General features: G+C 62.9%; 1 protein-coding gene and 1 long non-coding RNA gene across 6 annotated transcripts; one reads left to right on the top strand and one right to left on the bottom strand.

Moving 5' to 3' along the window:
- The first annotated feature begins 1428 nt into the window (after positions 1–1428).
- FLYWCH1 (FLYWCH-type zinc finger 1) lies at positions 1429–25498 on the top strand. Of its 5 annotated transcripts, none has more exons than XR_011384458.1 (10): positions 1429–1568; positions 13897–14098; positions 14363–14839; positions 15478–15900; positions 16053–16249; positions 17421–17617; positions 18115–18387; positions 18643–18715; positions 24138–24801; positions 25139–25498. XR_011384458.1 is itself a non-coding variant. In XM_070064049.1 (9 exons), exons 2-9 carry the CDS (start codon positions 14005–14007, stop codon positions 24175–24177), a joined length of 1908 nt encoding a protein of 635 aa, XP_069920150.1. In that variant the 5' UTR covers positions 1429–1568; positions 13897–14004; the 3' UTR covers positions 24178–24278. The 5 variants fall into 5 exon arrangements, 3 of the variants coding, with proteins under 3 accessions (XP_069920150.1, XP_069920152.1, XP_069920149.1); XR_011384457.1 differs by having other exon boundaries at positions 24138–24937; XM_070064049.1 differs by lacking the exon at positions 25139–25498 and having other exon boundaries at positions 15986–16249; positions 17354–17617; positions 24138–24278.
- LOC138846932 (uncharacterized) lies at positions 21897–25294 on the bottom strand. The gene is made up of 2 exons (XR_011384459.1): positions 25155–25294; positions 21897–25088 (listed from the first exon to the last, which is right to left on the bottom strand). It is a non-coding gene; the product is annotated as an uncharacterized lncRNA (long non-coding RNA).
- Positions 25499–26037: the final 539 nt, after the last annotated feature.

Here is a 26037-nt window from a genome sequence, read left to right as displayed (position 1 = left end):
AGCCGGGCTGGGCTCCATCGGGGGCTCTCAGGTGGGCGGCAGGAGCAGACCCCCAACGCGATCCCAGACGTCCTGACGGGACGCAGCTGTCCCCAGCGCCCGCCTGAGTACCAGCTCTGTTCTGTGAGTCAGCATTTCCCCTGCTGTGGGCAACGAGTCCCTTCTTCCAGGGAGATGCGTTGGGATTGTGTAACTTGTTCCCTTTTCTGCTGTTAAGATGCATTGATTGATTTGAAAGACAGGGAATGGGGGATCTTCCATCTGTTGGTTCGCTCCTCAAGTGGCTGCTGCCCTGGCCAAAGCCAGGAGCCTGGGACTCCATCCGGGTCTCCCATGTGAGTGCAGGGCCCAAGCACTTGGGTTATCTTCTGCTGCTTTCCCAAGTGCATCAGCAGGGAGCTGGATTGGAAGTGGAGCAGCCAGGACTTGAACCGGTGCCTGTATGGGATGCTGGCGCCGCAGATGGCACCTGCTGTGCCCCAACTCTGGCCCCAGTACTTGGTCCTTAGGAAACTGTCGCCTTCCTGTCCGATGGTTTTTGCCAGAATCAGTTATTACTCCAAGGGTTGCAAAGCAGTGGTTTTCTGCATGTTGTACTTGGCTCTCAGCTGCAAGGGCTTCCCGCTCCCCTCTGAAAAGCAGAGAGAGAGAGAGAGAGAGAGAGAGAGAGACTTCATCCACCGCATCACTCTCCAAGTGGCCAGGCCAAAGTCAGGAGCCCGGAACTCATCCCGGTCCCCGTCGCGTGGGCGGGGAGCTGGAAGGGAATGGGAGCCGGGAGCCGCCTGGCAGGCAGCCGCTCGACCCGCGCCACAGCCGGCCCTGCGACTGCTCCATTACGGTCGATGCTGATGGTGACCTCAGAGCGTGGCCCTGGGTTGGGTGAGCGGCAAGCCTGAACCAGGCCCGTGAGAACTTCCTTCCTCTCCGTGGGAAAGTGCCAGGCCCGGGATGCATTTATTCTTCTACGGCTGTGCGTGTTTGAGAGAGGGGGCTCCTGTCTGCGGAGCTGAGGGCAGGGAACCCCGTCCAGGCCCCCACGTGCGTGGCCGGGCCCCGGCTGCGTGAGCCATCACCGCTGCCTCCCAGACCAGGTTCTCCCGCGTGGGAGGCCCGCCCCTCCACAGGTGCTGCCAGTCAAGTCCCGCGGGGGTCCCGGCGTCGGCGTAGAGCGCCCCGCCCCCGGGAAGCGACGCCCAATCCCGGGCTAGGCCAGCCCCCTGCGCGAGCCATGGGCCCGCCTCCGCACGCCGATTGGCCGAGCTGCCAGCGGACGCCGCGCCGGGAAGACCCGGAGAAGACGGATTTGCTGAGGGAGTGGGACCCCCGCGGCGCCGCGGCGCATGCTCCTGAGGCGCCCGCCCGGCGTTCCGAGAGGCCGGTCCCCCGCGGGGTCGCGCGCGCGGGCACGGGGCTTGCTTAGGAGGGCGTCTCGGCGCGGCGAGCGGGCGCCGGGGTCGCGGTGTCCTGAGGGGCCTGGGCCGCGAGGGCGACGCCTGCGGCTGCAGCGGCGGAGACTGAGGGAGCCGTCGCGGCCGCGCTCGGACCGGGAGGGGCCGCTGCCGACGGTGAGACGCGCCCCGGGGTGGGGGTGGGGGTGGGGTCGGGGTCCCCGCCCCGCCCTGCCGCGGGTGCCCAGGGCTGCTGGCGCTGGGGAGGGGGCGCCGGCGCGGCGTCCCGCCGCCAGGCCGCGCCTCGCCGGCCTCCCTTCGCCGTTCGCCCCGCTGCCCCGGACCCGGGCTGAGCCCCGCCGCCCCCGAGCCGGGCAGCCCCACCCCCGCCCGCCCTCCGCTGGCCGGGCCCAGCCCGCTCCGCCGCGCCCCACTCCGGGGCTGCGTCCGGGGGTCCCAGGGCCCCCGCCCCGCCTCGGCGCCGCGGCAAACTTTCCCGGCGCGGCCGGCCCGCGGGTCTGCGGCGCCGTTTCTGCCTCTCGGAGCACGGATCGCTTCGGGACTGGGGCTGGCGGGGCTGGTGCGGTTCGCTCGGGTTCGCGGCTTGCTTTTGCCCGCGTCGCCCGGGCGCGGAGTCAGGGATGGCGTGCGCTGGGCAGGGCCGTGAAACTCAGCGCTGGGGAGAGCGACGCTTGCGCGCGCTGCGGGGGCACCGGAGTTTGGCCTGGGTGGCCCGCAGGTGGTCAGGAAGGACGTCCGGGGTGGGGGCTGGGTCGGACAGGGGGTGCCGGGTGAGCGGGGTCAGGTGCCACGGGAGGCAGTTTCGGGACGCGCAGGCACTGGAGGAGGCCTGGGGACGCTACGCTCGGCGGTTCTGAGCTGTTGCGCCGCACCGGGCGAAGGGTCGGGCCTTCCAGTTCGGAGCGGAGGCCTGGTGCTGCGTGTCAGCTGGGCAGGACCCGGTCCAAATGGCCGGCAGTCTGAGGTCGGGAAAGGAAAGCAGAAACGGAGTGTCGGGAGGAGCCCTGCACCTGCACCCTCTCCCAGGACGCGCGGTGCCCACGCAGCCCAGCCCGTGGATCCCGCCGCGGGGACAGGGGCTTTGTTAAAACAGCAGGGCCTTCCCCCTCGCCGGGCGCCCCCAGGGCCTGGGCAAAGAACCCCTGGTCTTTGTGCGGACTGAGTCAACGCCTCCCCCCAGGTCTCCCACCCAGCAAGCCAGCACCTAGGCTGAGTGGGCGCTGGTGGGCCCACCTGTGGCCGCCAAGACCTCGCCCCATGGGGTCTGCACCCAGTGCAGTTCTCGGGGCCCTGGGGGGCGCAGTGTCCCAGTGTCCCCCGAGAGCCGCCCTCAGATCGTGCCCTTCCTTTCTGGCCCTGAGAGAGCACGAGAGGGGGACAAACATGGACTTGGAGGCCTGAGCTCCTCCCCTGGACACTCCGGAGTGTGAAACGCCCTAGGGCTCCCTCCGCAGTTTACCTGAGAGCAGTGGGAACCAAGGTGGACAGTACGTCTGTATCAACCAGAGGACCACAGCTGCGCGGTCCTAAACAGGAAGGCAGAGTTACAGAGAGGGAGAGAGCGAGATCTTCCATCTGCTGGCTCACTCCCCAGATGGCCGCAGCGTCCAAACCTGGGCCAGGACGAAGCCAGGAGCCTAGAACTCCATCCAGGACCCCACATGGTGGCCGGCCATCACTGCTGCTCTCCCAGGCGCATCAGCTGGGAGCAGAACTCAAACCACTGCTCACATGGGGCTGCTTAACCCACCATGCACAACGCCAGCCGTTTTTTTATTATTTTGTTTGAAAGGCAGAGTCGCAGGGAGAAAGGAGACAGAGTGCGTGTGATCTTCTGCCCACTGGTTCAATCCCCAAACGGCCACGACCGCCGAGTCTGGGCCATGCCAAAGCCAAGATTATGGAGCTTCTTCCCGGTCTCTCACGTGGGTGCAGGAGCCCGAGGACTTGGGCCGTCTTTCTAGACGCATTCATGGAGCTGGGTCGGAAGTGTAGCAGTTGGCTCTTGAACCGGTGCCCATATAGGATACCAGCATTGCAGGTGGAGGCCTCACCCGCTATGCCACAACGCTGGCCCCCACTGTGCCACAGCACTGGTCCCGATGCAGCTTTAAAGGGGGGGGGGTGGCGCTGGCTTTGGCGTAGTGGGTAAAGCAGCCGCCTTCAGTGCCGGCATCCCATATGGGTGCCGGTTTGAGTCCTGGCTGCTCCACTTCCAATCCAGCTCTCTGCTGTGGCCTGGGAAAGCAACAGAAGATGGCCCAAGTCCTTGAGCCCTGCACTTGCATGGAAGACCTGGAAGAAGCTCCTGGCTCCTGGCTTCAGGTTGGCGCAGCTCCGGCCATTGCAGCCGTCTGGGGAGTGAACCGGTGGATGGAAGGCCTCTCTCTGCCTATCCTTCTCTCTCTGTGTAACTCTTTCAGATAGATAGATAGATAGATAGATAAATAAATAAACAAAATCGCCGGCGCCGCGGCTCACTAGGCTAATCCTCCGCCTAGCGGCGCCGGCACACTGGGTTCTAGTCCCGGTTGGGGCGCCGGATTCTGTCCCGGTTGCCCCTCTTCCAGGCCAGCTCTCTGCTGTGGCCAGGGAGTGCAGTGGAGGATGGCCCAGGTGCTTGGGCCCTGCACCCCATGGGAGACCAGGAAAAGCACCTGGCTCCTGGCTCCTGCCACCGGATCAGCGCGGTGCGCCGGCTGCGGCGGCCATTGGAGGGTGAACCAACGGCAAAGGAAGACCTTTCTCTCTGTCTCTCTCACTGTCCACTCTGCCTGTCAAAAAAATAAATAAATAAAATAAATAAATAAATAAATAAACAAAATCTTTAAAAAAGTAAAACCACCCAGCTCTACATCGGTGAGCGGCTAGGGCCGGGTGTGTTGTGAACTGGGTGTGCTTTCCTACTGAGCACAGACTCTCCAGGGTCCTCACACCGAAGATTCTTCCCATCATGGAATGATGCTGGTGTCGTTGGATTTGCCTGGTGAAGCGTCCGGGTGGGATTTCAGTAGTGTTGACTTACCACACAGGCCCACTTGGTCTGCTGTGCTAGATTCTTCGTGAAGAACCTTAGACGTTGCTAAAGTACGTTACGAAATCTTGAGGCATGGAAGCCAAGCCCAAGAAGCTCTGTCCACCAGATTTCACAAGTAGGACCCATAGATCTCTTCTTTCTTCTTTTTAAAAAATGATTTGTTGTTTGAACGAGTTACAGAGAGAGAGTCTTCCATCCACTGGTGCACCCCCAAGTGGCTGCGACGACCAGGGCTGAGCCAGGCAGAAGCCAGGGGCTTCATCCAGGTCTCCCACATGGGGGCGGGGCCCAAACACCCGGCCATCAGCGGGGAGCTGGGTCGGAAGTGGAGCAGCCGGGACAGGAACCGGTGCTCACATGGGATGCCGGCGTCACAGTTGGCAGCTCAGCTCTCTGTGCCACCGTGAGGTCCCCAAATACCTTATGGTTTGCGTTGTGAAAGGGTGATTTCAGAAACGGTGGGATCAGGGCACCCGAGTGACCCATCCCAGAGCCCCGCGGACGTGCCTGGGAGGCAGTGGACGGTACTTGGGCCCTGCCATTCACAAAGGAGACCCGAATGAAGCTCCTGGCTCCTGGCTGGCCCAGCCCCAGCTGTCGCAGGCATCTGGGAAGTGAACCAGTGGGAGAATGACATCTCATCCTGCCTCTCCCTTTCTGTCACTACCTTTTGATAAATGTCGTAGGAAAAAAAAGTGGACTTGGACGACCCACTAGCATAGGCAGTTGTAATATTTGTATTTAACATTTTTAAAAGATTTGTTTATTTATTTGAAAAGCAGAGGGAGAGACCTAAGGAGTGGTCTTCCATCCGCTGGTTCACTCCCTGGATGGCCACAACAGTCAGGAGCCAGGAGCTTCTTCTGGGTCTCCCATGTGTGTGCGGGGGCCCAAGCACGTGGGCCATCTTCTGATACTGTCCCAGGCCATTAGCAGGGAGCTGGATCAGAAGTGGAGCAGCCGGGACTTGAACTGGTGCTGGTATGGGATGCTAGTGGCAGCTTAACCTGGTGTGGCCACAGTGTCATCCCCTGTATTTAGCATATTAATGTTACAGCATGAATGAGCTAACCTACACGAAATGTTTCATGTGCCTGACTTAAGAAAACATGGGTTTTTTTTTTATTCAATTTTTTAAAAAAAATTTATTTTTTTATTTAATGAATGCATTTTTTCATAGATACAACTTTAGGAATACACTGGTTCTTTCCCTGATACCCACCCTCCCTCCACCCAACTCCCATCCCACCTCCCTCTCCCATCTCCTTCTTCATTATGGTTCATTTTTAGTTTGACTTCATATACAGAGCACCAACTCCATGCTAAGCATAGACTTCAACAGTTTGCACCCACGCACACACACAACATACAGAGTACAGTTTGGGAACAACATTTGCAGTCGATTCTCATAGTACAGCTCACTGGGGACGGAGGTCCTACGTGGGGAGTAAGTGCACAGTGACTTCTGTTGTTCCTTTAACAATTAACACCCTTATTTATGATGTCAGTGATCACCTGAGGCTCTTGCCATGGGCTGCCAAGGCTGTGGAAGCCTTCTGTGACCATAGACTCCATCGGTATTTGGACATAGCTATAAGCAAAGTGGAAGTTCTCTCCCTTCAGAGAAGAATACCTCCTTTGATGAACCTTTCTTTCCACTGAGGCCTCACAGAGATCCTCCCTGTAGGATATTTTTTGCCAGAGCCTTGGCTTTCCATGCCTGAAATGCTCTCACGGGCCTTTCAGCCAGAACAGAAAGCCTCAAGGGCTGATTCTGAGGTCAGAGTGCTATTTACAGCGAATGTCATTCTAGGAGTCTGCTCTGTGCACTGCTTCCCATATTGGACTTTCTTTCCTTTTTAATTCTGTTGTTATTACCAGGCACTTGATGTTATTTGTATGATCACTTTTACACTTAAACCCATCTATATGTTGACTTGACATTTAATATGATCATTTTAACAGTTAAGATGGCATTTAAACCTCGATTTTTTTTTTTTTTTTTTGACAGGCAGAGTGGACAGTGAGAGAGAGAGACAGAGAGAAAGGTCTTCCTTTGCCGTTGGTTCACCCTCCAATGGCCGCCGCGGCCGGCGCGCTGCGGCCGGCGCACCGCGCTGATCCGATGGCAGGAGCCAGGAGCCAGGTACTTCTCCTGGTCTCCCATGGGGTGCAGGGCCCAAGCACCTGGGCCATCCTCCACTGCACTCCCTGGCCACAGCAGAGAGCTGGCCTGGAAGAGGGGCAACCGGGACAGAATCCGGCGCCCCGACCGGGACTAGAACCCGGTGTGCCGGCGCCGCTAGGTGGAGGATTAGCCTAGTGAGCCGCGGCGCCGGCCCTAAACCTCCGATTTTTATGGGGCTGGAGTCCATGACAAGATTTTAGGCTGTACCTTGAGAAGAGGTAGTTTGTTTTTTTTTTTTTGTTTGTTTTTTTTTTTTTTTGGACAGGCAGAGTGGATAGTGAGAGAGACAGAGAGAAAGGTCTTCCTTTGCCGTTGGTTCACCCTCCAATAGCTGCCACGGCCAGCGTGCTACGGCTGGCGCGCTGTGCTGATCCGATGGCAGGAGCCAGGTACTTCTCTTGGTCTCCCATGGGGTGCAGGACCCAAGCACTTCGGCCATCCTCCACTGCACTCCCAGGCCACAGCAGAGAGCTGGCCTGGAAGAGGGGCAACCGAGACAGAATCCGGCGCCCTGACCGGGACTAGAACCCGGTGTGCCGGCGCCGCTAGGCGGAGGATTAGCCTGTTGAGCCGCGGCGCTGGCCCAGAAGAGGTAGTCTTTATGCCTGTGTGCAGAACGATATAGCTTTACGGTTGTAACTGCCACCTCCATCTCCTATTTCCCTCTCATTTTTAACTGAGATCTTTTTCCAATTGACTTAAAATACATCTGGTTAACTGTTACATGGGGAGTTCAGCATATAGTATGAAGAAGAAAAGAGCGAAGAAACAAAACTAAAAGGATATAAAAATAAAAAGTAGCAATGATAAACTGCCCCTGGACAGTCGGGCCAAGGACTATTCCAGTCATTGAGTCTAGAAGTGTCCATTTCCCTTCTATAACTTCCATTTTAGGAGCACTATTCCCCCAAGTCAGGGAGAGCATATGGTATTTGTCTCTTTGGGACTGGGTTATTTCACTACGTATGAGCTTTTCCAGCTTGCTCCATTTTATTGCAAATGACCTGATTTCATTCTTTTTTGCTGCTGTGTAGTATTCCATGGTGTACATATCCCGCAGTTTCTTCATCCAGTCCTCAGTTGATGGACACTTAGTTGCCTGCATGTCTTAGCCATTGTGAATTGAGCTGCAGTAAACACGGAGGTGCAGACAGCTCCTTTGTTCACTGATTCCATTGCCTTGGGTAGGTTCCCGGGAGTGGGACGGCTGGTCCTGTGGTAGGTCTGTGTTCAGATTTCTGAGGGTCTCCATACTGTTTTCCACAGTGGCTGCACCAGAAGAGAGCAGTTCTTAAGTCAGCGCTCGCCTCGAGACCGCCTGGTCTCCAGGGAGCTCCTCTGGTGTTGCTCAGAGGGGTCCACGGCTGCGTCAGAGCCACGTGGGCTGCCTGGAGCCCTCTCTGAAGCCTCAGCCAGAATTTTGAATGTGAAGTCCAGGAAATTTTTTATTTTTAAAATTTTTGTCAACTGCCACAGGTAATTCTTATATAACCTAGAAATATATAAAAATTATCAAAATAAATTTATAATTTTTCATGGAGATTATAATTAACTTCATCACAGGTGCATGCTTTTCACCTTTTTTTTTTAATTCTGGGGCTGGCGCTGTGACGTGGGTAAAGCCTCCCCTGCAGTGCCGGCATCCCATATGGGCACCAGTTCAAGTCCCAGCTGCTCCTCTTCCCATCCAGCTCTCTGCTGTGGCCTGGGAAGGCAGTAGAAGATGGCCCAAGTCCCTGGGCCCCTGCACCCACGTGGGAGACCTGGAAGAGGCTCCTGGCTCCTGGCTCCGGCTTGACTCAGCTCCAGCTGTTGTGGCCTTTTGGTGGGTGGGCCAGCAGATGGAAGATCTCTCTCCAGCTCTCCCACTCTCTTTAGCTAACTCCGCCTTTCAACTAAACAAATTTTTAAAAGAACTTTGATCATTGAATTTATTTATTTGTAAGAGTTGTTCATCTGAAAGACAAAGTTAGAGAGAGAGGGAAGGAGAGATCGAGTTCTTCCATCTGCTGGTTCACTCCCCAAATGCCTGCAGGAGCTGGGGCTGGCGAGCAAGTCCGGGCCTGGAGCTCCATCCAGGTCGCACGCGGGGGGGCAGGCACACAAGCACTTGGGCCGTCACTGCTCCTTTCCCAGGCACAGTAACTGGGAGCTGGATCAGAAATGAGCGGCTGGGACAGAAACTGACCCTCATGGGGTGCTGGTGTCCCAGGCGGCGGCTTAACCTGCTGTGCCATGACGCTGGCCTCTACTCGCTGAGTTTAGAAAAAGTTGCTGAATTTTAAACACTTTTTGTAAATACAAGAACTTTGGAACTCTTCTTGATTTTTTTAAAAAAAGATTACTTGAGGGCCAGCACTGGGGCACAGCAAGTTAAAACCCTGGCCTGAAGCTCTGGCATCCCATAGGGTTGCTGGTTCGAGACCCGGTTTCTGCATTTCTGATCTGGCTCTCTGCTGTGGCCTGGGGAAGCAGTGGAAGATGGCCCAAGTCCTTGGGGCCCTGCACCCACGTGGGGGACCTGGAAGAAGCTCCTGGCTTCAGATTGGTGCAGCTCGGCCAACTGGGGACTGATCCAAAGAATGGAAGACTGACCTCTCTCTCTCTCTGTCTCTCTCTCTCTGTCTCTCTCTCTCTCTGTCTCTCTTTCTGCCTCTCCTCTCTCTGTGTAACTCTGGCTTTCAAATAAATAAATAAAAAAGAGAGAAAAGATTACTTGAAAGGCAGAGCAACAGAGCGGGAGGGAGAGACAGGAAGCTAGGTCTCCCATGCACTGGTCCACTACAGAAGCTGAGTCTCCCACGTGGGTGGCCAGGACCCGGGGGCTTGGCAGTGTGGAGCAGCCGGGAACCAGCCCTCCCATGAGGGATGCAGGGTCCCACGCAGCAGCTTCACCCCCTGTGCCATGTCGCCCACCATGGGAAAACTCCCCAATTCTTGTTTTGAAAAGTGTCGGGGCCGGCACTGTGGCATAGCTGGTTAGGCCGCTGTCTGCAGTGCCAGCATCCCATACGGGCACAAATTCATGTCCCGGCTGCTCCACCTCGATCTAGCTCCCTGCTATGGCCCGGGAAAGCAGGAGAAGATGGCCCAAGTCCTTGGGGCCCTACACCCGTGAGAGAGGCCTGGAAGAAGCTCCTGGTTCCTGGCTTCAGATAGGTGCAGCTCCGGCCATTGCGACCAACTGGGGAGTGAACCAGTGGATGGAAGGCCTCTCCTCTCTCTGTGTAATTCTGACTTTCAAGTAAATACATAAATCTTTAAAATAGATAAATAAATAGTGTCCCCATTTAATGTGACCCAAAAAGTAGGCCACCACGTTCTGAGGAGCAGCGGCACCCCCTTGTGGCTGTCGGCAGCATTGCAGCCGCGGCCCCGATTGGTCCCCCCAAGGTCTGCCGTGGCTTCCTGCCTGCTTAAAGGCGAGGCCCACGTGGGTGCTGCAGCAGTGGTGCAGGAGAGACGGTGTGGCAGGACTGTGAGGCGGTCCCTGTGTTAGAGTGCAGGACTGTGAGGCGGTCCCTGTGTTAGAGCGCAGGAGGTGTCCACACGCCGCCTCCTCCAGTGAGGAAGCCCAGGGCGGGACGCCCACTGTCCTCGAGCTGCCTGTGGTGTAGGGAGCTGCTTTTGTCCCTCCAGTGACTCGAGGGGAGCCATTGCTACATTGGTTGCTTTTATTTATGATTAATTTATTGATCTGAAAGGCAGAGGGAGAGAGAGAGAGAGAGAGAGAGAGAGAGAGAGGTGCTCCATCTGCTTGTTCACTCCCCAAATGGCCGCATTTGGCCATCTGATGGCTGAGCCGATCTGAAGTCGGGAGCCGGGAGCTTCTGCCGGGCCTCCCACACTGGACGCACTCGGGCATCTTCCTCTGGCCTCCCAGAGCTGGATCAGAAGTGCGGCAGCCGGGGCTAGAACCAGTGCCCATATGGGATGCCGGCGCTGCAGGCGGCGGTTTTACCCGCTTTGCCACGGCGCCGGCCCTACAGAGGGGGCTTAGCGGCCTCACTGAGCTGTGGGTCACACCCCAGGCAGCTCCCCGTGTGCAGCCACAGCACAGAGAAGCCCGCGCGCTCTGGCCTCCAGCCTGAGGCAGCCCCGTCTGTCTTGGGCCCTAGAGAGGGGCCCTGTTGCAGACGTTTCGTGTGGAAGCAGCCACACAGCTCATGGTCCTCCCGCCGGGCCCGCTCCCCGAGCGTGCTGTCCGCAGGGCTCGTCCGTGTCGCCGCAGCTCCCCACGCGCCACCCTCCTTGCCTGGCGGAGCAGCACCCTCGGCACTGCCCCTCCCACACGGAGGGCTCTCCCTGAAGGGCGGGCCCGGCCGGCTCAGGTGTCTCTGGGCCCCCGCAGGGCCTGAGGAGGGCGTGTCCCACAGAGCAGGGGTGCAGCTGTTCCTGCAGCGCCGCCTGGGGGTGCACAGGTTTCTTGGCTCGGGACACGGGGACCTAGGTGCTATGGCTGTGCGCGTGGAGACCGTGAGGAGCGGGTGTGAGGGTGGAGTGAGGCCCAGGACAGCTGTGTGTGGAGGGATCAGGGCGGAGGTCCTGAGCGTCACTGTGTTGACCTGGACAGTGGCGAGGGCGACCAGAGCCTGTGGATCGGCCATTGTGGAGTCCGGCCTCCCGGTGGGCAGCTGGGTCCCTAGGAGCCTGTGTGGTCGACGGCCTGGCTCGCTGGCCGTGTGTGGCTTGTTCAGCTGGTTCTTATGGTCTCTGGTGAAAAACGGGCATCGTAACACATGTCACTTTCGCCATTTTCTTTTTTAAGATTTGTTTATAGAAAGAGTGACAGAGAGAAGGAGAGACAGATCTTCAGTCCACTGGTTGATTCCTCAAATGTCCACAACAGCCAGGGCTGGGCCAGGCTGAAGCCAGGAGCCTGCGACTCCTGGTTCTCCCACGTGGGTGCAGGAGCCCCAGGACTTGGGCCATCTTCCACTGCTTTCCCCGGGCACAGCAGAGAGCTGGATCGGAGGTGGCGCAGCCGGGACTTGGACCAGCGCCCATATGGGATGGCGGCACTGCAGGCGGCGCCTTCACCTGCTGTGCCAGCACCGGCCCCATTTCAGCCATTTGCAAGCACGCAGGCACCCCCACCCTCATCTCCACAGCTGTGCCTCTGTCCCCAGGCCGTCCCTGAGCCCCGGCTGCTCTACCTCCTGTCTCCATGCAGGAAGCAGCCCCTTGTACTCAGCATGGGCTCCCCGCCACATGCTCAGGCCTTTACATGTGGCCACTCTCGCTGGCTGTTTGACCAGGTCAGTATCTGTCCCTGTCTCAGAAACCCAGAGCCTGCGAGGTCGGCCACGCCCCTGACCCTGCTGCCTGAGACACTCGCTTATCCCTGGTCAGTTCTGGGGGGCCGGCCCCTCCACCGCTGGCTGCCTGGGCGCCCTGCTGGCCCACTCCTGGGACAGGGCTCCCTCACCTTCCTTGGCCCCGAGGGAAGACACAGCTCCAGAACTGCCACAGCCGCCACTCTGCTGGCCAGGTCAGGGAGGATCCGTGGCTGGCTGGTGTGCAGTCCACGCCCTGAGCGGGGTCAGGGAGGATCCGTGGCTGGCTGGTGTGCAGTCCACGCCCTGAGCGGGGTCAGGGAGGACCCGTGGCTGGCTGGTGTGCAGTCCACGCCCTGAGCAGGGTCAGGGAGGACCTGTGGCAGGTGTGCAGTCCACGCCCTGAGCGGGGTCAGGGAGGATCCGTGGCTGGCTGGTGTGCAGTCCACGCCCTGAGCAGGGTCAGGGAGGACCTGTGGCAGGTGTGCAGTCCACGCCCTGAGCGGGGTCAGGGAGGATCCGTGGCTGGCTGGTGTGCAGTCCACGCCCTGAGCAGGGTCAGGGAGGACCTGTGGCAGGTGTGCAGCCCACACCCTGAGCGGGGTCAGGAAGGATCCGTGGCTGGCTGGTGTGCAGTCCACGCCCTGAGCGGGGTCAGGGAGGATCTGTGGCTGGCTGGTGTGCAGCCCACGCCCTGAGCAGGGTCAGGGAGGACCTGTGGCAGGTGTGCAGTCCACACCCTGAGCGGGGTCAGGGAGGATCCGTGGCTGGCTGGTGTGCAGCCCACGCCCTGAGCAGGGTCAGGGAGGATCTGTGGCTGGCTGGTGTGCAGCCCACGCCCTGAGCAGGGTCAGGGAGGGCCTGTGGCAGGTGTGCAGTCCACACCCTGAGCGGGGTCAGGGAGGATCCGTGGCTGGCTGGTGTGCAGCCCACACCCTGAGCAGGGTCAGGGAGGATCCGTGGCTGGCTGGTGTGCAGTCCACTCCCTGAGCGGGGTCAGGGAGGATCCGTGGCTGGCTGGTGTGCAGTCCACGCCCTGAGCGGGGTCAGGGAGGACCTGTGGCTGGCTGGTGTGCAGTCCACGCCCTGAGCGGGGTCAGGGAGGACCTGTGGCTGGCTGGTGTGCAGTCCACGCCCTGAGCAGGGTCAGGGAGGACCTGTGGCTGGCTGGTGTGCAGTCCACGTCCTGAGCCCTCTGGTGGGCCGCAGGGGGACTGCGCCTCAGACCAGCATCTGCATCCCTGCAGGGACCGCGGCGGCCTTGGGTTGTGTCGTAGCTTCCCTTTCTTTTTGGACACAACCTTGGGGTGGACACTGCGCGCTGCACCCCAACTGTGGCCTGGGGTGCATCTCTGAGGGGTGCTGGGTCCTGGTGCGGGAGAGCATGGGGTGGGTCCGCCGCGTGGGGGCGTCCCCTGCCGAATCCTGTGGGAGTCTGCGTGGGTGCACGGTAGCTGCATCGTGGGCTTGTCTGGATCGCCTGGCACAAGGCCTGGACAGGGAACAGCCTTGCCCATTGGTCCCCAGCCACAGGGCGCCAGAGGGCGGGCTGCCAGCAGAGGGACGCGCGCCAGGGCCAATCAGGGCGCGGTGCTGTGTGTCATGGGGCTGGTCCGCGGGTCCCGAGCGGCTGGGCCCGGGAGCCCCCATGCTTGGCTGTTACCTAGCAGATTCCCTCAGTCCTGCCCTGGGCTGGCGGGGCAGGGAGCTGCGTGTGCGTCCCAGGCCTGGGGACTTTGCAGCACGAGTGGGGGGTGCATGGGAACTTGGGTTGGGGTGATGGTTGGCCGGGGAGGAAGCTGAGCGGTGGGAAAGGCCCATGGCGCTCACCGCGCAGAGACCCGTGCCCAGGACCGCACAGCCACGGCCCAGAGTGCAGGGACAGTGCACGTTCTACACAGAGCGAGGGTTGGGAGCGGGACCAGGTCCTCCCCAGCAGGGCCCCTCCCTGGCTCCTCCGCCCTGACCCGCATTGCTTTGTAGAGACCCGGCCCGAGGACTCCGCCGTCATGGAAGGGGCGCTGGGCAGAAGTCCGTGCGTGGGCTGAGCGTGGCCTGAGCGTGGCCTGAGCGTCGGGCCCTGGTCCCGGGATGCCCCTGCCTGAGCCCCGCGAGCAGGAGGCCGAGAGTGGGACCGCTGGCCCGGAGCCGTCGCCCGAGCTGAAGCGCAGCAGGCTAGACGCAGGTGAGGAGTGGGCCCAGCCGCCCGTGTGCACGCAGACCTCGGCCTGCCCACCCCGCTCCCCGGGAGCCTCCTGCAGGGTGTGGCGGCCAGCGATCTCCTCCGTGCGCCTGCAGCCCCGTCCAGGAGCCAGGGAATCGCTGAGATGGGCAGAGTGCCCACCCCCGCCGCAGTCAGGAGTTTTGGGGAGGCCCCCCACCCACCCCTTCACCCCACACTCCCACCCCGCCCCCTGCGGGGCTCACCTGCCCGCCCTCTCCCCCACAGCCCCCGAGCCGCTGGAGTTCCTGAGGACCCCGTTTGGGGGCCGCCTCCTGGTGCACGAGTCGTTCCTGTACAGGCAGGAGAAGGCCGTCGGGGACAAGGTGTACTGGAAGTGCCGTCGGCACGCCGGGCTGGGCTGCCGGGGCCGGGCCATCACCCGCGGCGCCCGGGCCACTGTGATGCGGGACCACTGCCACCTGCCGGACGAGGAAGGCCTGCGGGCCCGGCCCAGCCCGGCCCTGCCCGAGGCCTTGGGGAATCCGCAGGCCCCCGAGGGCCCTGGAGGCCATGTGGAGGAGCCGTGTGAGGGAGTGGGCCCGTGGCTGGGCCCCGAGGAGCCAGAGCCCACGCTGGGGCAGGTGCTGAGCAAGCCAGCCCTGGAGGAGGAAGAGGGGCCCCGGGCCCTGTCTCTGCCCCCCAAGAAGCGCTCGACACTAGGGCTGGGCGAGTACCTGCCGCCCATGCCTCCGTTTGGAGCAGGTGAGCCCCGGGGGCCTTGGCTGCACCCAGGTGGAAACGTGGGGACCCACGCAGATCCTCAGGACGGCTTGCAAAATCAGCGCCCCTGCTCCCAATCCAGCTGTGGGGGGAGGGCCCCAGGTCCTTCCAGAATGTTCTGAGGCAGCAGGAAGCGAGACTGAGAGGTCTGAGTTGTAATGGGCTGTGGTGACCCTGGCATCCTCTAAGCTTGGAAAAGGACCCCTGGGGCTGGAGGAGTCCGGCTCAGTTTTGGGGCTGTGGGGGTGATGGCCACAGCCGCCTGCACTCGGGACCAGCCGGCCAAGGGTGGGTCTGGGCCTGTGGGGTTGTCCTTACCCCCAGGCACTGGGAGGGGGGCTGGGCAGAGCCGCAGCCACGCTGGGCCCTCACTGCTGGGAGGGAGACTACACAGAGTGGTGCTGCTTCCGCGTGCGGGAACCACTCCAGCTGCACACGGAGCCCCGGACAGCCCTCGGAGCACCGTGACAGGGCGCTGACGGCCAAGGGTACTGCGGGCCATGGCCAGGGAGTGGGGTGGGGTGGGGTGGGGGGAGTTGATGTGGCCACGGTCAGTGTCTCCCCGGAGAAGCGGTGTCCGGGGCCAGGGGTGTGGTGACCGCCCCGGATCCCTCCTCCAGGGCAGGCCGGGCCCCTGGAGTTCCTGAGGACCTGCTATGGGGGCAGCTTCCTGGTGCACGAGTCCTTTCTCTACAAGCGGGAGAAGGCGGTGGGGGACAAGGTGTACTGGACGTGCCGAGACCACACGCTGCACGGCTGCCGCAGCCGCGCCATCACCCAGGGCCAGCGGGTCACGGTCATGCGCAGCCACTGCCACCCGCCCGACGTGGAGGGCCTGGAGGCCCGGCGGCGGCAGGAGAAGGCGGGCCCCGACGGCCTCGGGGCCCCCGAGGACAAGCCGCTGCCAGCTGTGGACAGTCCGCTGTGCCGCAGGGGCCCGGGCCCTCTGGCGCTCTCCAGGCGTCGGCCCAGGAAGCGAGCCAAGCCCGACGAGCAGGAGCTCGTGGAGCCCCACGCCCCGCCGGACCCGGAGGCTGACCCCGGTGAGTCCGCCCCCTGCAGCCCCTCGGGCCCAGGGCAGGTGCGGGGCTGGGAGGATCAGGCCTGATGCCCTCTCCCTGTCCACAGGAGGCCCCGAGTTCCTGAGGACCCCGCTGGGGGGCAGCTTCCTGGTGCACGACTCGTTCCTCTACAGGCGGGAGAAGGCGGCCGGCGAGAAGGTGTACTGGACGTGCCGGGACCAGGCCCGCATGGGCTGCCGCAGCCGCGCCATCACCCAGGGCCAGCGCGTCACGGTCATGCGTGGGCACTGCCACCCGCCCGACCTGGCCGGCCTCGAGGCCCTGCGGCAGCGGGAGAAGCGACCCGGCCCGGCGCAGCGGGAGAACCCAGGTGCTGGGGGCAGGGGGGCAGGCAGGAGACCCCCACCCCCACCTTCCTCTCTTGACCTCGTCCTCCTGTGAATGTTCTAGAAGGGTTACAGTCCGGTCCCTGCTCAGCCCAGCCAGGGTCAACCCTGCCCCCCTCCCGTTTGCAGAGGAGGACAGTGGTGACTGTTAGCCGGGGGCGCAGCTCCTGGGGCCAGCCTGCCCTTCCCCCTCCCGGATCCCTGCCCTGGCCACGCAGGGGCCCCTGACCAAGTCCCTGCCTGGCCTGTGGGTTTTTGAGCCCCCAAGGTGCCGGCACGCCCTGGTCTGCTTTCTCTGGATTTCTCTTCCCTCTGGCTGGCACCAGCACCCGTCTCATCCTCCAGGCCCCCCGTCCGTGTCCCTGGTGCCTAGGCCACTTGCTGCCCCGAGGTCCGTCAGCTCGTCAGCTCCGGGCAGCTGCTCCCTGCCCCAGCCTGCTCTCGGCAGGGCCTGGCGCAGCCCCTTCCTGCTCTCCGGCCCTCCACGCCTGCTTGTGCTGGGGGCAGCCCTGCCTCCGGTTTCCCCAAGCCACAGTCCCGGGGGGTGACACTTGCGAGACACCCTGGACACAGAGCTGTTTGCTGAGCAGGGGTGGCTTTGCTTGGCCTCCCCGGGGCTGGCCGCGCACTCTGAGCACCTGTGCCCCCTGCCCCGTGCGCTGCTGTGGTCCCTTAGGGCCGTCTGGGTCAGGTGTGAGGGCGCTGGAACATCCAGGGTCGCAGGGCTCACTTCCCTTGGCCTGGTGTCCCCACCCCTGTCCCCAGGCTGTCACTGTGCAGGGCGACCTTGCTCCCCTGGCTTCTGCCCCCATAGGCACGGCCTCTGCGTGGAGGGACTGGAGTCCCCTGGGCAGACGGCCACGCCCGTCCCAGCTCCTTCCCCCGGAGGGCCCCCAAGGCCACGTCGCTTGCTGCTCACGGCCCCCTCTTTAGCTCCCAGGTCGCGCTGTCCGGCCTGCCGGCAGCGGGCGGGTTCTGGGGCTCCAGGGAGTGAGGGCCTTCCCTGGAGCCGCGCTCCGGACTCTGAGCAGAGCAGGGACGCCGCTGCCCCACTCCCCGGCCTCCTCACTCCCTCTCCCTGTCCACAGGAGGCCCCGAGTTCCTGAGGACCCCGCTGGGGGGCAGCTTCCTGGTGCACGACTCGTTCCTCTACAGGCGGGAGAAGGCGGCCGGCGAGAAGGTGTACTGGACGTGCCGGGACCAGGCCCGCATGGGCTGCCGCAGCCGCGCCATCACCCAGGGCCAGCGCGTCATGGTCATGCGCAGGCACTGCCACCCGCCCGACCTGGCCGGCCTCGAGGCCCTGCGGCAGCGAGAGAATCTCCCCAACCTGACGCACTGGGAAGGCCCAGGTGAGGGCAGCCGCGCGCCGCGGTGCTCTGGTCCACGCTGTGCCTGGCTCCCTGCACGCAGGCTCGGGAGGGGACGGTGCCCCGGGTCTCCCTCAGGGCGGTGTCTCCGTGCCAGCTCTGGCTGACGGTTGGTGAGCTGACCGCCCCCCCCCCCCAGTTCTGCTCTGGGATAGCAGAGGGCCCAGTTAGTTGCCGGCTGGCATCGGGGTGGGCAGGGAGCCAGGAGGCCCCAGTGCGTGGGTCCGGTCTGCCACAGGCCTCACAGGAGGGCCCGGCCCTCAAGTCCAGCACTGGAGTGGCCAGGGGAGGCCTCCAAGGAGCATGGGGCTCGAGAGGCCGCAGGGGCCGGGCTCCCCGGACGGCGTGCAGCCCGCACGTGGCCTCAGGCCTGAGCTGGCCAGGGCTGCAGGGGCGCGGGGGTCAGAGTGGGTCCTGCTGGGGCACAGCTCCCCCGGCCCGGCCTCTGGCACCCACCCGCTGGTCACTTCCCCCCTCAGAGCCCACGGAGCCCCTGGAGTTCCTGCGGACATCGCTCGGGGGCAGGTTCCTGGTGCACGAGTCGTTCCTGTACAGGAAGGAGAAGGCGGCCGGCGGGAAGGTGTACTGGATGTGCCGGGACCAAGGCCGCACCGGCTGCCGCAGCCGCGCCATCACCCAGGGCCAGCGTGTCATGGTCATGCGCAGCCACTGCCACCCGCCCGACCTGGCCGGCCTCGAGGCCCTGCGGCAGCGGGAGCGGCTGCCCGGCCGGGCCCCGCAGCGAGAGCCAGGTACCCGGGGCGCTGTGGGCTCCAGGCCCTGCAGGCACAGGGGAACTCGACTTCAGCTCCAAAAGGGTTATTCCCGGCCGTGAGAAAGCCGCTGTCTGCTGGGGTGGGCAGGGGAGGGGCCCGTGGATGTTGGGAAGCCCGATCCCAGCCCTGCTCGCTCCCAGCCTCGCGGCCTGGTTCCCTGAGTTCTTCCTTGCTGTGAGGGGCCGCGCGCTTCAAGCAGAGCGACGCTGACGCGTGCTTCCCCGTCCTCAGAGAAGACACAGCTCCTGCCCGACGTCCAGCTGTGCTTGGAGACCGCCTCGGCCGAAGGCCAGCAGAGCGACGGGTAACGGACGGGTTCTCTGTGCCGCCTCCTGCGGTTCCGGAGAAGGCGTCGGGTCGCCGAATGCTGGGGTGGGGTGGGGTGGGGTGGGGTGGGGTGGCACGCCCTTTCACTGTGTGGATGCAGGCCGCTGAGCATCTCCCTTCCCTGAGGTGAGCGACCCCAGAGCAGGGCAGAGGGCAGCTGCCGCCTGCCGCCGCACACAGGGAGCGGAGGCCGTGGCGGGACGGGGGGCACAAGGGGGACTCACGCCCAGGGGCCTGAGAGCTGGCATCAAGTCCCGCCTCCACTCTGAAGATTTCTCAGGGAGAGAGACCTTCCGTCTGCTGGTTCACTCCCCGAAGGGCTGGGCCAGGCCAAAGCCAGGAGCCAGCAGCTTCCTCCGGGGCTCCCAGGCGGGTGCAGGGCCCAAGGACTTGGCCGTCTTCCACTGCTTTCCCAGGCCCCAGCAGAGAGCTGGGTCGGAAGTGGAGCAGCCGGGACTCGAACCGGCACCCATGTGGGATGCTGCTATCTCAGGCCCCCGCCCTCTGCTTCTGACCCAGCTTCCTGCTAAGAAGCCAAGAGGCAGTAGTGCTGGCCAAGTTCGTGGGTGCCAGCACCCACGGGGGAGGCCGGACTGTGTTTCCTTGTGGCTCTGGCCCGGCCCCGCCCGGACGTTGCAGGCACTTGGGGAGTGAACCAGAGTCAGAAGACCGCTGTGTCATTCTGCCTTTAAAATAAATGAATTTCAAACAAACTAATGAAATCCTTTTAAATGAATGAAAATGGAGACCACATCCGGGATGTAGGGAGGGGACAGATCTCAGACCAGGGGAGGCGCCCGCAGAAATAGCTCCCACCTAAGGCAAGGAGAGGGAAGGAGAAAGCGAGCTGCAGGCCCTTGGGGAGGGTGAACAGACTGACCGAGCCCAAGCACCGAGCAGACGAATGAAGGACATGTGTCAGTCACCGCAGACTCCCAGAGAGGTAAGGGGCCGCAGGGGTCGCTGGGAAAGATGGGGCGGGCACGCAGAGGCGTGGGCACTGGCAGGCAGCAGAGGAGACGCGAGCCTGGCCAGACAGAAGCCACTGCGCCTGGGGTAAAACAGCAGTGCCCGTGCTGCAGCGAGGGAGTTGAGCCACCTCCTGTGACGCCAGCCCCACGCGGGTGCCGGTTTGAGTCCCAGCTGCGCTGCACCACTCAGGCCCCTATAAGGGAGGAGGGCCCCTGCACCCACGTGGGAGACCTGGATCGATTCCAGGCTGCTGCTCCCACCTGACCCAGCTCTGCCTCCTGGAGGAATTTGAAGAGTGAACCAGCAGATGAAGATCTCTGTCTCTCTAACTCTGCCTTTCAAATAGGTAATTTTCTAAAAAAATTCTATTTCTAGATTTATGTATTTATTTGGAAGGCAGAGAGAGAGAGAAAGGTCTTGCATCATCCACTGGTTCACTCCCCAGGTGGCTGTAACGGCCAGAGCTGCACTGATCTGAAACCAGGGGCTTCCTCTGGGTCTCCCACGGGGGTGCAGGGGCCGTCTTCTGCTGTTTTCCAGACCATAGCAGAGAGCTGGATCAGAAGTGGGGCAGCGCTGTGGCTCACTTGGTTACTCCTCTGCCTGCGGTGCCGGCATCCCATATGGGCGCCGGATTCTGTCCCGGTAGCTCCTCTTCCAATCCAGCTCTCTGCTGTGGCCCAGGAGGCCAGTGGAGGATGGCCCAAGTCCTTAGGCCCTGCACCCACATGGGAGATCAGGAGGAAGCACCTGGCTCCTGCCATGGCGGCCATTTGGGGAGTGAACCAATGGAAGGAAGACCTTTCTCTGTCTGTAACTCTACCTGTTTAAAAAAAAAAAAAATAGTGGGGCAGCCAGGACTGGAACCAGCATCCATATGGGGTGCCGGCACTTTAGGTGGTGGCTTTACTTGCTGTGCTACAGCTCCGGTCCTCATATAGGTAATTTTTCAAAAAATAGAAAATCCAAATTGACCCAGAGAACTAGAGATCCACTTAGTCATCTTAAAAGTAGCCAAGAGGCCAGCTCCACGCCAGCCTGCAGTGACTTCTACGAGACGTTTGGGAGACATTAACACCGACACTGCAGAGGCCTCCCACAGAGAGGAGGGCAGAGGTTGCCCCCTCAACTCCACACGGCCAGTACGAGGCCCACAGAAGCCAGAACCCTCAGCAGAACCCCAGCAGAGAGCCTGGCACCCAGCAGGCCTGGCAGCATGGTGCACCTCCTGCCAGCACCCGGCCTGGGGACTCCGACACTGCCCCACGGGGACACCCAGCGCTCGCCCTCGTCAGCCCTGTTCACCTGCGCTGAGCACCTGGGTGTCTGGGGTTTCAGCCACTGCAGCCGCTCACCCCAGTGCCCGCCCTGGACGCCCCAGCTCAGGCAGGGTCCCCGGGAGCAGCTCCTCCGGCCAACAGCCAGTACTGGAGGACAGCACCCGCACTGTTGGCCAGGCCAAGGCCCTGGGGCCACACTGGCTTCCGTAAGGCCCTGGCCCACCGCCTCCTGCCTCTGCTCTCGTCTTCACCGAGATGCACCTGAGATATAGGTGTGAACGTGGGCTACGTGCTGAGACTCCTTCCAGCCTAGGGGAGGACCAGGGGACGCCAGCACATCGGGGCTGCGGAGCATAGAACCCACGACCGCTGTGGACACAGCACAGGCCGCAGCTGGCAGCCGGCGCACTATGCACTGAGCCCGGGGAAGGAGGGGCTCCTGCACCGGCAGGAAGCGCCTGAGCCCAGCACTGCCGTCACAGCTGCCAGTGAGAGGCCAGGCCAGGAGGAGGAGCTGGGGCCACCGGGACGGGAAAGGAGGAAGCGCCCGTCCCCACAGGTGGCCTCTCACACGCCGGGGTGGTCACGCTCAACAACCCACGGAGTCCACTGCAGACCTCCCAGCACCAGAGCGGGGTGGCTGCTGGGTGCAGCGGCCAGGCTGGGCGTGGGGGGCCTGTGTCCTGCCGCCCTGCACTGCCGGCTCGGCTCCTCTGCAGTGCCTGGGAGGCGGCCGATGTTGACAAGGGACCTGGGCTCCTGCCACGCACGTGGGACCCGCATGGGTGCCTGGCCCCTGCCTGCCAGGCCAACACTGCTGTAGGCCCTGGGGAGTGACCCTGACGGATTTCTCCCTCCTTCCCACTCGCTGTGCCTTTCAAATAAGGAAGCAAGTAAACAGGTAAATAAAATCTAGTTTACAAAATAATCAGGTCCGGCGCTGCGGCTAAGCACCCGCCTGTGGCGCCAGCCTCCCGTAGGGACGCCGGTTCCAGCCCCCTGCTAAGGCCTGAGAGCACTGGGAGATGGCCAGGTGTTGGGCCTTGCACCCACGTGAGACACCCGGAAAACCTCCCAGCTCTGGGCCTCTGGGGAGTGAACCAGTGGATGGAAGACCTCTTTCTTGTCTCTCCCTCTCTATATAACTCTACCTCTCAAACAAAATATTAAAAAATAAATAACCTCATCCAGGTGCGGGGTACAGTATCAAGCACCGAAACCAGCTGCACTTGGGTTCATTCGCAATGAAAATCCCAGGAGTGAAGTCTGGGGGACAGTGAGTGACACTCCGGGGACGGCAGTGACACAGGCACACCTCACCCCCCAACGCACGCGACCAGGTAGAATCTGACACGACAGGCCAGTGGGAACACATCCCGTGGTCATGGATCTGTGTACAAACTCCAGGAGCCCTGAACAGTCAGAACTACAGCGTAACAAGAGCAAAGTCGACAACTCACACTCGGTGTCAAAACTTCCCACCGGCTGGCGCTGTGGTGTCGCAGGTCAAGCCACCGCCTGTGACCCGGACATCCCATCCAGATGCCGGTTCAAGTCCCGGCTGCTCCACTTCTCATCCAGCTCCCTGCGAGTGCACTTGGGAAAGCAGCGGAAGACGGCCTGAGGACTTGGGCTGCACCCACGTGGGAGACCCGGATGGAGCTCCTGGCTTTGACGTGGCTGCGAGGGCCATTTGCGGAGTGAACCAGTGGATGGACGTTCTCCGTCTCTATCACTCTGCCTTCAAATAAACATGTTTCTTTCAAAACAAAAACCGCCATAAAGCGTCAGTACTAGACAGCATGGTACTGCCCAGGGACCAGCATGCACCGGAATCGGAGTGCTTCCGCCCCTGATGGACAGGACAAGGGGAGGGAGGAGCGATGGGTGCACCGCACAGGGAACCCCCGGGGCCCTCCTCACACAGAACACAGCAGCCACCTCTGCTCTACCACGGGGAGCTTGAGTTCCGAAACCCATTTTCAAGACAGGAGTAAATCTTCACTCCTGAGTCAGCCAGGGATTCGGACAGGACACCGGCGGCACAAGCCCCCAGTCCGAGGGAAATCTGACCTCGTCACAGGGGGCGCCACACTTGCCCTGCGCCATCGGGGCCAAAAGGGCGACCTGAGACAGGACACCTGCCCATCGCCACCTGACCGGGACTCTCGGCGCACAGTGAGAGAGAGAGAGAGAAAGGTCTTCCTTTGCCGTTGGTTCACCCTCCAGTGGCCGCCGCGGCCGGTGCACTGTGACCGGCGCACCGCGCTGATCCGATGGCAGGAGCCAGGTGCTTTTCCTGGTCTCCCATGGGGTGCAGGGCCCAAGCACCTGGGCCATCCTCCACTGCACTCCCGGGCCACAGCAGAGAGCTGTCTGGAAGAGGGGCAACCGGGACAGAATCTGGCGCCCCGACCGGGATTAGAACCCAGGGTGCCAGTGCCGCAAGGTGGAGGATTAGCCCAGTGAGCCGTGGCGCCAGCCGACAAATGATTCTTTCAAAGATTTGTTTTATTTATTTTAAAGACAGAGTCTTCTATCTGCTGGTTCACGCCCCAAATGGCCACATGGCCAGGGCTGGGCCAGGCTGAAGGCAGGAGGTTTATCCAGGTCTCCCAGGTGGGTGCAGAGCCCTGAGCACCGGCGCCGTCCTCCGCTGCCGTGACAGCCACAGCCGGGAGCTGCGTGGGGCGCAGAGCGGCCAGATGGAGGCTGGGGTCCCGGGTGGAGTTTAATCTGCCCCGCCACCGCCGGCCTCAACGCTCTGTTTTGGTAAAGAGAAGAGCTTGAGAGAAAATGGCAAAAAAAAAAAGTCACAGTGACTCTAACTGGTTCCCCCCGCGGTCACCTCCTCACGCTGCCCGTCAGCGGGCAGCCACCCACGAGGCCACCGTGGGGGCAGGAGCGTCAGGGCCCCCTGCGGTGAGGACACAGCGTCGCTGCCAGCCCAGCCCAGCCCAGCACAGCAGAAGCCGGGGAGCCCGCGCCAGAGCTGGATCTCACGGCTGGCTGTTTCCCCAGAGCGCGCTCCACGCCTGCGGGGGGCGCCTCCGGGACGCGCGTGCCAGCGGCTGGCCGAGCTCGTGTCCAGGCCGGGGGACCCCACCTGGCTGAACCGGCCAGTGATCGCTGTGTCTTTCCAACCAGGAGCACCAGCGACCCACAGCCCGACGGCGAGTCCCAGTGAGGCCCCACCTGCTGCATGGGACCCCGCCCCTCCCGGCACCCGCAGCCTGCGCACCGCCAGCCAGGGCTCTCGGCAGGGCGGGGCAGGTGGCCTGCACACCTGAGCGAGTGGCAGCTCCGAAGCAGCACCGTGTGCAGACGCCTCGCCCGGGGTCCTCCCAGCAGGGGCGGCCTGCTTCCCCTCAGCCAACTCGGTGCAGAGGCCGCTGAGCCACCCCAGAGCCCAGTGCGCGCCACGCCAGAGACCGCCACGCTGCACTCGAACGACACAGACCATCCCATTCTGCGCTACAGACCCCTGCGCAGCTCGCCAGAGACCACCACCCACCACACGGCGACCACACCACAGACCATTCCACTGCACTACAGACCCCTGCACACCGCACCAGACTCCCCACAGGAGCCCAGGGGCCTCCCGGGCGACGCTCCTGCGCCAGGCTGCAGCCATCCCCATCCATAATGGCCCAGCCCGGTCAGCAGCGGCCCCACCACGCCCTCTGGGTGCTGCCCTGCCTGCGTCCTGCTCCTGGCTCTGCCTGTGACCGCATCCCCCGCCAGGTGGCGCTGCCGCGGGGCCTGAGCACAGCCGTGGACGGGACTCTGCCTGTGATCGGATCCCCGCCAGGTGGCGCTGCCGCGGGGGCCTGAGCACAGCCGTGGACAGGACTCTGCCTGTGACCGCATCCCCGCCAGGTGGCGCTGCCGCGGGGGCCTGAGCGCAGCCGTGGACGGGACTCTGCCTGTGATCGGATCCCCGCCAGGTGGCGCTGCAGGGACCTGAGCACAGCCGTGGACAGGACTCTGCCTGTGACCGCATCCCCCGCCAGGTGGCGCTGCAGGGGCCTGAGCACAGCCGTGGACAGGACTCTGCCTGTGACCGGGTTCCCCGCCAGGTGGCGCTGCCGCGGGGGCCTGAGCGCAGCCGTGGACGGGACTCTGCCTGTGACCGGGTTCCCCGCCAGGTGGCGCTGCAGGGGCCTGAGCGCAGCTGTGGGCAGGTCGCGGGCGCTGCACACCCCACCATGGCCGAGTCACAGCTGCCTGGGACGCCCAGGTTCATCTGAAGCCAGGGGAGAGCTGGGTGGGGCAGGTGCCGAGGGAGCCTTCATGGGGCCAAGCTGGCACCACGGGCACTCAGGGCCCTGCCTGGACAGCGGGTCCCCGTGCCCACCCTGTCATGGGAGAGGGAGCAGCGGGCACTGTGTGTGGCAGGCTCCGCCCCGGCAAGCTGGCTGTGGAGCTGTCCGCCCGCGGGGGGGCAGTGATGCTGGTGCCCCCGCGCTCCCTCTGTCCCCTCCCCCAATAAAGACTACATGACCTCACCGTGTGCAGCTGCCATGGCCACACTCCCTGGGCGACAGCTCGGGTCCCACGAAGCCCCAGCCTCCACGTGGCTCAGCACAGGGTTTGGCTGGGTAGCACTCAGGGGAGGTCCCCTATGCTGGGGTCACCTGGCCCAGATGTCCCCTGGACTGTGAGCGGCTGAGGGGACCTGGACCCTGGAGAGGCCCCGAGGAGTCAGCTCTGGGTCACTGGGGAAGGGGAGCCTCTGTGTCTCTGCCCCCATGGGAGCAGTGCTGAGGGGCCGGCCCCACCCCTCAGTGCAGTGCAGCCTGGCCCCGCCCTCCACCAAGGCCCTGAATGCCCTGCAGAGGAAGGGCAGCCCAAGCACAGGGTCCCCGAGGTCCTGGCCACCATCCTGGACAGGTGACTGCCCCTCACCAGCTGCCCATGACCCAGACGCCATGGCTGTCACCACAGGGCCCCAGCAGACACCCACGGTGAGAGGGCCCCCAGTGGTGCTCCCCTCCCTCACACAGCCACTTCCTCCACAGCCTGCGTCCCCCAGGATGCCCATCCT

Source organism: Oryctolagus cuniculus, chromosome 19, assembly GCF_964237555.1.
Source record: "Oryctolagus cuniculus chromosome 19, mOryCun1.1, whole genome shotgun sequence".
Classification (NCBI taxonomy): domain Eukaryota; kingdom Metazoa; phylum Chordata; class Mammalia; order Lagomorpha; family Leporidae; genus Oryctolagus; species Oryctolagus cuniculus.
Note: the sequence above shows the minus strand (reverse complement) of the source record. Positions and strands in the feature narration are given on the sequence as shown.